The 10,510-nt window shown below is 57.6% G+C and overlaps 1 protein-coding gene across 1 annotated transcript; it reads left to right on the forward strand.

The window, feature by feature from the left end:
* Nucleotides 1-3,903: 3,903 nt before the first annotated feature.
* On the forward strand, nt 3,904-9,503 carry LOC100460456 (serine protease 22). The gene is made up of 6 exons (XM_009250369.4): nt 3,904-4,110; nt 5,142-5,168; nt 5,768-5,939; nt 6,170-6,447; nt 8,000-8,157; nt 8,693-9,503. Exons 1-6 carry the CDS (start codon nt 4,029-4,031, stop codon nt 8,927-8,929), a joined length of 954 nt encoding a protein of 317 aa, XP_009248644.3. The 5' UTR covers nt 3,904-4,028; the 3' UTR covers nt 8,930-9,503.
* The last annotated feature ends 1,007 nt before the right edge of the window (nt 9,504-10,510 follow it).

The raw sequence follows: 10,510 nt of genomic DNA on the forward strand, positions 1-10,510 counted from the left end.
TGTAATCCCAGCCTTTTGGGAGGCCAAGTCTGGCAGATCATGAGGTCAAGAGATTGAGACCATCCTGACAAACATGCTGAAACCCTGCCTCTACTAAAAATACAAAAATTAGCTGGGTGTGGTGGCGCGTGCCTGTAGTTCCAGCTATGTGGGAGGCTGAGGCAGAAGAATCGCTTGGGAGGCTGAGGCAGGAGAATTGCTTGAACTCAGGAGGTGGAGGTTGCAGTGAGCTGAGATTGCACCGTTGCACTCCAGCCTGGTGACACAGCGAGACTCCATCTCAATAAATAAATAAGAACATGCAATATTTGTCTTTCTGTGTTTGACTTGTTCCGCTTAAGATAATGGCCTCCAGTTCCATCCACATTGCTGCAAAAGACATGGTTTTGTGTTCTTTTTTATGGCTTCATAGTGTCCCACTCTGTATATATTCACCACATTTTCTTTATCCATCATCTGTTGACGGACACTTAGGTTGATTTCATGGCTTTGCTGTTGTGAACAGCGTTGCTGTGATGAACACATGAGTGCAGGTGTCTCTTTGATTAGTGACTTCTTTTCCTTTGGGTGGATGCCCACTTGTGAGATTGCTGGTCGAATGGTGGTTCTAGTTTTAATTCTTTGAGAAATCTCTATCCTGTTTTCCATAGAGCTAAATGATTTACTTATTGTTTACAATTCTCTCTTTCATCCGATGTCCATGGCTTTTGGTTTGCTCATTGCTGTATCTTCAGCACTTCGGACAGTGCCGGCACACAGGCGGTGCTCAGCAAATGCTTGTTGATTGAGTTAATGAGGACAAGGAGAGTGTCTTATTTTCCTTGACAACTCCAGCACGTGGTGGGTGGGCTCCATAGCCTTTGGTGGGACAATGAATGGATAGCCCTGTTCAAAGTAGCTCCCCGGACTCCTGGGCCCACATCTGAGATGCCACCATTGGCGAGTCACTTCTTTTGCCAGTGGCAGCTGCTGTTAGCATGGAAATGCCCCAATGGCCCTGTCAGTCATCACCACTCCAGTGCACATGGATCAGAGGCCCTGAGGCCAGGCTGGCAGGGAGTGGGGGTGTGGGTGGCAGGGGCACACAGCTCATCCAGTGCTTGCACAGGCAGGGATGCCAGCCAGCATGTGGGTCTAACATTGGCAGGCGCTCAATAAATATTTTGTTGAGTGAATGTTGAATCATGCCAGGGTCTCCACCCCATGGCCTTTCAGAGACTCCACCCTCTATACCCTGGGAATTGGGGAACTGCTGTCTGGGGCCCTTCCCCAGGACTTGTGCCAGGAAGTCTTCACCCAGCTCCTCAGGGCTTCCCCTGGCTCCTACCGGGCCCTTCTCCTCGGGGCCCTCTTCCTGGCCACCCTGTCTCAGGGACAGCAGCATCTTGGGCAGGGCCCGTGGCTACCCTTGGGTCTCCAGGGCAGTGAGCCGGCTCTTCAGAAAGGCAGAAAAGCTGGAATGGAGAGGAAACCTGGGCGGGAGGCAGAGAGGGAGGCTGGAGTGGTCGGTCCCCAGCCACTTGCAGACTTGCTTCTTCCACACTCATTTATACATTCAACAAACACTCGCTGAGCCCCAGGGTGCAGCAGGCACTGAACATGATCCTGGGGGTCCATAGGGAGCCCCCCTGCCCACACTGTTTCCCCAGCACCCAGCTTCACAATGGCCCTCTAGGGTCCAAGCCACCGCCTGGTCCCATGGTTCTGTGCCCACCTCCCGGACACCTCACTGTCATCCGTCACCTGCCTCCCACCCCCAGGAGGTCATGTGCTTCCTGAGGACAGGACCCACGTCTTATTCATCACATGTATCCTGGTGCCCAGCAGGGCCTGGCATATATCAGGTACTCAGTAAATGTTTGCTGGGTGAGCTGGGGAGGCCACCCACCTTATTCCAGAAGGCAGTGGGGTGGGGAGCAGGAGGACCCTGGACACCCTGGGTGCAGAGCTGAGCCGGGGACCGTGAGTAGGGTTGGGGGAGCCCAGCGGAAATTTCTGCTCCAGTGCTGCTGCTGCTTAGAGACACTGTCCCTCCTTGGCCACTCTGCGTGGCCTTTTCCTGCAGTTCCCCCAAACCCTCTCTGAGTCCTGGGACAGAGATTAATGCATCCTCTGGGGTTCCCAAGGGCCCTGCTTTTTGACTTGTCTCTCGGTGGAGCAGGGCATGGCCCCTCTGCCACGAGAAAGCGCCAGTTGTCCTGCTGCCACCCTAACCCTTAACAGACTGAGGAGGTGGGCAGCACAGAGTCCACCCCCGGGGCAAAACCCGTCCCGCTCAGAGCCGTGGAGTCCCTGAAGCAGCCGCGGTGGTCTGCTAAGCCCCTGAGCCATGCCACCCTGACTCTGCAGGGAGCAAGGTAGGGCTCACCCCAGGCAGGATGAGGCACCTCCTCCAGGCTCCCGAAGCCTCCATGGGGGTAGTCCCAGCAGCCACCCCCGGAGTCGGGGTACAGGTCCAGCTCCACCACTCACCCAGCAATCTCGGGCAAGTCACTTAACCACCCTAAGCTGCCTCAGTTTCCTTATCTGCAGAGTGGGAATAATAAAGACATTTGAGGATTAGGAGGCAATGCATGGCACTCCTAAATGTTTGCTCTATTATATAAATACTATATTTATATTTGTATAAATATATTTATTACATGCATATTCACTACTATGGTTTTTTTTTTTTTTTTTTTTTTTTTTGAAACAGAGTCTCTCTCTGTCGCCCAGGCTGGAGTGCAGTGGCGTGATCTCAGCTCACTGCAACCTCCGCCTCCCAGGTTCAAGCAATTTTCCTGCCTCGGCCTCCCAAGTAGCTGGGACGAAGGGCGCCCGCCACAATGCCTGCCTAAGTTTTTTTTGTATTTTTAGTAGAGACGGGGTTTTACTATGTTGGCTAGACTGGTCTTGAACTCCTGACCTCATGATCTGTCCGTCTTGGCCTCCCAAAGTGCTGGGATTACAGGAATAAATCACCCCACCCAGACACTGTTGTTGTTTTTAATTCACCCCCGGCGGTAGCAAGGGCCCTGCTGGAGGCTTGTTGATTGACTGAGTGAACGGGCGCAGGCTCCTGACTCTTTGTAAAGGAGGAAGCCTGCCCTGCTTGGGTGGGAGTGTCCCAAGTGTGGGGCGCTGCAGGGCACTGAGTCAGGGAAGGTCTCACGGGATTCAGCCCCGGGTTGCCATTGCGGCAGCCGCTGGGTGGAAGCACCGAGAATCCACTCCCAGCCCAGGACCCGGCCCCCGAAAGCCCAGCCCAGCAGCTCTTTGAATCCTGGGAGTCCCAGCCCTTCCCGGGCCCCCCCTCTCTCAACCCCCCTGCTTGGCCGAGCCCTAGTGCCCATGGGCTCCTCCTTCCCAGGAGTTCAGGTGAGGTGAGTTGTCAGGTGTCTGAACCGCAGGGCAGAGCCCCGCCTGCAGGAACGACAGAAGGGCAGCCACCAGGAGGCCACCAAGGTCGCCACTCACCTGATTCACAGCTTTCGGGAAGTGGGTTAACGGGATTCCCGAGCGCGGGTTGCGCCAGGTCTCTGGGCTGAGTCACAGGGGCCTGGGGCCCTGCAGGTGGGAGCCGTTACTGAGCTTCGGGCACCCCCTTGATCCCTAAGGCCCTAGGACCCCCCCAACACCCAGTACCCCAGACTTCAGCCTCTCCAAACCCAGGCCCTCCCCAGCCCGGAACCCCTTCCTTTCAGTGCCCTGGCACCTTTCTCTGCCCCTGGACAGTTAATGTCAGGGACCTCTGGGCCCAAGCCCCCTCCCCTGCCCTTCCAGAGGCCACATCCTGGACCCACAGCTGGAGCCTGGGGTCTCAACTAGAGCCCCCCCAGAGCCCTGTAGCGGCTGGCTTCCTCCCCGCAGCCCCGCCCCCTGCCCATGACCCACAGCCTGGATGGCTGCGGGAGCTACCTGGGGACTGGTCTGACGGCATTCCGCCTCCCAGGATAAAACCTGGGGCGACCTGCAGGGAACCTACACACCCTGACCCGCATCGCCCTGGGTCTCTCGAGCCTGCTGCCTGCTCCCCCGCCACACCAGCCATGGTGGTTTCTGGAGCCCCCCCAGCCCTGGGTGGGGGCTGTCTCGGCACCTTCACCTCCCTGCTGCTGCTGGCGTCGACAGGTATGTCCGGAGGCTGCTCCTCCCTCCTCCCTCCCACCTCCACCCTCCCTCCCTGCCTCCTTCCCTCCCTCCCTCTCTCCCTCCCCGCCTTGCCTCTCTCATCTCCTTTCCGCTTCTGCTCTCTGTTTATCTCTTGCTCCTTAACTGCTCTGTGCCTCGGTTTCTTCTACGGCTGTGAGGATTAAACAGAAAACGCAGCAAGTACGCAGCGCGCCTCGGTCTCCAGTTACCGTCGGCGTCGCCATCGCCTCCTCCCTCTCGCCTCCGTGTTCTCCCATCTCCTCGTCCTCCGCGGCTTGCCTCTGGGGAAGCACCGTTTTGTTTTGTTCCTGCGGCAGGAGGTCAGGGGAGGGCACCAGCGGCAGCAGCGTCCAGACCCGAGGGGCTCAGGTCTGTGCCTCCCTCGAGGAGTCGGTCCTGGTCCCCGGCAGGCAGGCTGGACGGGAAGCTGCGGGAGGGCAGGGTCACAGCTGTGCAGCCAGGGCCTGGCCAGGCCCCAGGAAATGCCCCGCCGGGAGGGGCCCTGGGGTTGAGAGACTTGAGAGTCTCCCTGGGCACTGGAGGGCTAGGGGTTCCTCACCACCAGGTACTCAAGGGGACCCCCTCCTCACTGGGCGCTGGGACGCCTCCTCACTGGGCGCTGAGGGACCCCCTCCTCACTGGGCGCTGAGGGACCCCCTCCTCACTGGGCGCTGGAACCCCCTCCTCACTGGGCGCTGGGACCCCTCCTCACTGGGCGCTGAGGGACCCCCTCCTCACTGGGTGCTGGGACCCCTGGGACCCCCTCCTCACTGGGCGCTGGGACGCCTCCTCACTGGGCGCTGGGACCCCCTCCTCACTGGGTGCTGGGACCCCCTCCTCACTGGGTGCTGGGACCCCTCCTCACTGGGCGCTGGGACCCCTCCTCACTGGGCGCTGGGACCTCCACCTCACCGGGTACTGGGATCCCTTCTTACTGGGTGTTGGGGGCCTTCCTCACTGAGCGTTGAGGGCCCCTCACTGGCCTAACCGTTTCCTTCTCTTGCCCTCAGCCATCCTCAATGCGGCCAGGATACCTGGTGAGTGGAGCTGGCAGCTCTGACGGGAGGGAGAAGGGAGGAGGCCCACGCGCAGGCAGTGTCTGTGTGTCCCTCCCCTGGACACAGGTCAGAAAGGGGCTGGGGTGAGAGGCGGGAAGAGCTAGAGGCGAAGGGAGGCAGGAAGGAGACACAGGCGCAAGGAGAAAGCTTGAGAGATGCCAGGGCCAGAGGAGAGAGAGAGCCCGGAAGGTGAACAGAGTGGAAAGCAGGGTAAGGAAACAGGGCGAGGGAGAGAGCAGGTGCAGCTGACAGGGAGTGAGTGGGAAGTCCAGGCCAGGTGAAGACCAGCAGAGTGAGGATCGAGGGAGGGAAGGGACGGGGAGGTGGGCGGAGCTTGGGGTATGTGTGGGGTTGGGATGCAGGTGGAGTTTAGGATGTGGGTGGAGCTTGGTGTGTGGGTGGAGCTTGGTGTGTGGGTGGAGCTTGGTGTGTGGGTGGAGCTTGGGATGTGGGTAGAGCTTGGGGACATGAACGGAGCTTGAGCTGTGGGCAAAGCTTGGGGTGCAGGCCTAGGGATTGGGATTCCGAGGGTGGGTTGTAGGAAGTTGGAGATAACAAAACTTGACCATACCCTCCAGTTCCCCCAGCCTGTGGGAAGCCCCAGCAGCTGAACCGGGTTGTGGGCGGCGAGGACAGCACTGACAGCGAGTGGCCCTGGATCGTGAGCATCCAGAAGAATGGGACCCACCACTGCGCAGGTTCTCTGCTCACCAGCCGCTGGGTGATCACTGCTGCCCACTGTTTCAAGGAGTATGTACAGCCGGCCTGGGGCACTTGATCTTCTAAGGCCCTGGGCTTTGTGCCCCAGGCCCTGGGCTCCCTTTACAGGCTCTGCTTCCGGGCCTCTGTTCAATCTTGGTGTCCCTCGATTCTACCTAGAAGCCTCTCCTGCCTTCAGGGGCCTTCACACCCATGCTGTTCCCCCAGGTGCCTCCTCCCAGACCAGGCCTGGCTGATCCTCCCCTTCCCTTTCCTTCTAGCAACCTGAACAAACCATCCCTGTTCTCTGTGCTGCTGGGGGCCTGGCAGCTGGGGAACCCTGGCTCTCGGTCCCAGAAGGTGGGTGTTGCCTGGGTGCAGCCCCACCCTGTGTATTCCCGGAAGGAGGGTGCCCGTGCGGACATTGCCCTGGTGCGTCTTGAGCACTCCATACAGTTCTCAGAGCGGGTCCTGCCCATCTGCCTACCTGATGCCTCTATCCACCTCCCTCCAAACACCCACTGCTGGATCTCAGGCTGGGGGAGCATCCAAGATGGAGGTGCGGCTTCTTCCTCTCCAAGGTGGTTGGGGGCAGATGGGGACAGAGGATGGCAGACACTCAGGGACACAGACACCATGAGCAACAAAGGGTGGAGGCCAGAGGCACAGCATGACAGAGGTGGAAGAAAAGATGGGCTGCAATCCAGAAGAAACCTTGGTGGGCAATTTCAGGCCATTTCTCTTTTCTTTTCTTTCTTTCTTCTTCTTCTTCTTTTTTTTTTTTTGAGACAGGATCTTACTCTGTCACCCAGGCTGGAGCGCAGTGGTGTGATCATAACTCACTGCAGCCTTTGCCTCCCAGGCGCAAGTGATCCTCCCACCTCAGCCTCCCAGGTAGCTGGAACTACAGGTGTGTGCTACCACACCTGGCTAATTTCTGTATTTTTTGTAGAGACAGGGTTTTTCCATGTTGGCCAGGCTGGTCTTGAACTCTTGGGCTCAAGCAATCCACCAGCCTCAGCCTCCCAAAGTGCCGGGATTACAGGTGTGAGCCACTGTGCCTGGCCTCATTTCTACTTCAAAAGTATCTGGCTATGTTTTGAGGCAACAGCCAGACCCGTGAAGCTATTCAATTCATCGATACCGGAATGGCTGAAAGGAGGTGTGTGTGGGACTAAGCTGAATACAGCGTGAATATAAAAAGAGGCCTGATTCCAGAGTGGGAACAGGCACCCCCTGGTGGCAGCATGCCACAATTGCGGGCAAAATTCTTAGAAGAAAATGCAGCCTCCTTAATTGTAAAATATAATTTTCAAACCACCTCTGGAGGTTTGGAAAACATCATCTCGGAACTCAAACTAGATTACATAAAGCAGGAAGCAGGGAAGCAGCAAGAGAAAGGTAGATGACAACTCGACAGGCAGATGGATGATAGAGACTGGGCCAAGGTAAAGAAACATACAGGCAGAAATGAGGATACAATGAAGACCTGCAAGAAAGAGTTTGAGAGAGAGAGATAGAAACTAAGTAAGAGCAAAGTGTAAGACAGATGAAAATTTAACCAGATTCCAGAATAATTAAGAGAAATGACACTAGCTCAGGTGTGTGGGGATCCCACTAACTGTGAGGTTGCAACCTCCCCATAATCTCTGTAGGGGCTTCTTCAAGAGCTAGAATCGCGGACTTTCAGTCCACAATCTGCAGACCACAGTCGGTAGACCAGCTCCAGGCAAGGCGTGGGGATCCCTCAGGTCCTGGTAATTTTCAACATCTAGTGGACATTTATTGAACACTTCTTCTATAGCAGTCCTGGTGCTGGATGAAGTAATGCAGTATTTGAGACAGGAAAAGCTCTAACCATCTGTGGATATCAGAAAATTTATTAAAGAGGCAGGGTCTTAGGTTTCACATTCATGTTCTAATTCAGCAGGGCCAGAGGTGGAGACCTGGAATTTCAATTTTCTGAAGGCGTCTTGGGAGAGCCTGGTAGAGCTAATCTGTTAGCCTTTGAGAACCGCTGCTGAGAGGAATGGTGTTGGGGGGGATAGTCCTTTGAGGAGGCAACGAGGAGGGGAGACCCCCAAGCCTGATTCTGTCCTCTTTCCTCCCAGTGCCCTTGCCCCACCCTCAGACCCTGCAGAAGCTGAAGGTTCCTATCATCGACTCGGAAGTCTGCAGCCGCCTGTACTGGCGGGGTGCAGAACAGGGGGCCATCACTGAGGACATGCTGTGTGCCGGCTACTTGGAGGGGGAGCGGGATGCTTGTCTGGTGAGCCCTCTCGAGCCCCCCACCCCTGGCCAGGAGGGCCTCGAGAAGGAGCCAGCCTCAGCCCTGTCCCCAGTGAGCCCCACAACCTCTCCCTGGCCTCCTCCCCAGAACTGGCTGTGCCTGACAGTCCCGGGTCCCCATAGAACCAGCCTCAGCCTGGCTCAGCCACTCACTTGTTTGTTCAGACATTAAACTGGGCATCCCAGCTGCACCACCTCGCCCTCTGCGAGCTTTCATTCCCTTCAGGGGGCTTCCCACGCCTCAGTGCCCAGAGCCAGCTCTAGCTCAGGGACTGTCTGGAAGACGGTCAGATGGTGCAGCGGCAGCACCCGGGCCTGGACGTCTTAAGGCCTGGCTGCAGTTCCTACTCTGCCGCCAGGGACTTCTTACCTGGGTGGAGCTCAGGTCCTGTCTCTTCTAGGAAGGAGAAATGGGCTCCCGGGAAGGGGCTCATCTGCCCCCTGACAGGGCACGGGCCCTGGATTCTGCCAACCCCCGTGCCAAGGGGGTTCCTAACCTCGCCTCCTCTCTGCAGGGCGACTCCGGGGGCCCCCTCATGTGCCAGGTAGATGGCGCCTGGCTGCTGGCCGGCATCATCAGCTGGGGCGAGGGCTGTGCCGAGCGCAACAGGCCCGGGGTCTACATCAGCCTCTCTGCGCACCGCTCCTGGGTGGAGAAGATCGTGCAAGGGGTGCAGCTCCGCGGGCGCGCTCAGAGGGGTGGGGCCCTCAGGGCGCGGAGCCCGGGCTCTGGGGCCGCCGCCCACTCCTAGGGCGCAGCGGGACGCGGGGCTCGGATCTGAAAGGCGGCCAGATCCAGATCTGCATCTGGATCTGTATCTGTGGCGGCCTCGGGCGGTTTCCCCTGCTGTAAATAGGCTCATCTACCTCTGGGGGCCCAGACGGCTGCTGCAGAAAGGAGACCCCTCCCCGACCCGCCCGACGGCCTCAGGCCCCGCCTCCAAGGCCTCAGGCCCCGCCCGACGGCCTCATACCCCGCCCCCACGACTTCCGGCCCCGCCCCCGGGACCCAGCGCTTTTGTGTATATAAATGTTAATGATTTTTATAGCTATTTGTAACCCTGCCCACATATCTTATTTATTCCTCCAATTTCAATAAATTATTTATTCTCCAGTGTCTGTTTTTTCCCATGCTTGGGGACACTGGAAAGCAAGGGTCCAGAGGGGGTTAAGGTTGGGGGTTGGATGCTGGCCTGGCCAGAGACTGTGCCGTCCTGTCCACCTGGGGCTGACGCCGACCCCTGCTTCCACCTAGGGTTCAGCCTCCTGACCCCTGACCTTTGCAGCCCTGGGCCACCCTCCCTTTTATCCCTCTCTCACCAGGGCAGGGCGGCCGATGGAGAAGGGGCAGAGTCTAGAGGCCTGGGAGACCCACCTCTGGTGCTTCAGGAAGGGGAGGAGAGGGGTTGGGACCCCCAAACTGTGCGTTGGATTCCAAAACAGGGCTGGAGAGGAGAAACCCAGCAGCACGAGCTTGAGGTGCTACCTCTCTACCCCAGGCCAAGCCTCCCCTTCTGCTCTCCCCACCACAGGCCTCAGGGGCCTCAGGATGGCAGAGCTGAGGGTGGTGGTGGAGGGAGGCGCCCAAGTGAGCCCCATCAGAGCCCCATCTCCGTGGGCTGGCTGCTGGGTCCTCATCCCCAGGAGCCGATTCGTCGAGCGACTCACTGCTGAAGCTCTAAACTCCCCAGTTTGGAAGAAGCAGCGGACAGTGGCAGGGCAGGCCTCTGGCTCTGTGGGCATCAGGGGTTGAGTCACCCCACCTGTCCCCATGGGGGATGGTAGTTTGATCCCAGGCCGAGAGGAGGGGTCTGTCTGGCTTCCTGCCTGCTTAGGGATGCAGGCTAATACTCTGTTTCCCCACAGCCACTCATCTGCAGCCGGCTCTGGCCTCCTGGACCCAGGGCCCTCATCCCAGCCTGCCTGGGTGCAGGCCTTCCCCAGCATCCCGGTAACAAGTAGGTATGTGGTTAGAGGGCTGTGCCGCTGGCTTTGGTGAGTATGTGACCCTCTTAGTAGCCGATACAGAAGAGATTCACCCAAAGCGAAGTCAAGAAAACAACCAGGTCCAATTGTGCTGAAGAAGAGACACTATGACTCTGCCATGAAATGTCTCCAACCAGAAATGATCAAGGACATGGCCAAGTTTGGAGAAGGCAATAGAGTTTTAGTTTTGTTTTTTTTTTTGTTTTTTTTTTTTTTGGTGTCCTTTGTTGGAAGTGCAGTTCTAAAATATTTGCTCACACTGTTTTGATTGCCTTATTTATTTATTTACTTTTTTCAAGGTAGGGCTTGCTTTGTTGCCCAGGCTGGAGTGCAGTGGTGTGAACCTG

Source organism: Pongo abelii, chromosome 18 (assembly GCF_028885655.2).
Source record: "Pongo abelii isolate AG06213 chromosome 18, NHGRI_mPonAbe1-v2.0_pri, whole genome shotgun sequence".
NCBI lineage: Eukaryota > Metazoa > Chordata > Mammalia > Primates > Hominidae > Pongo > Pongo abelii.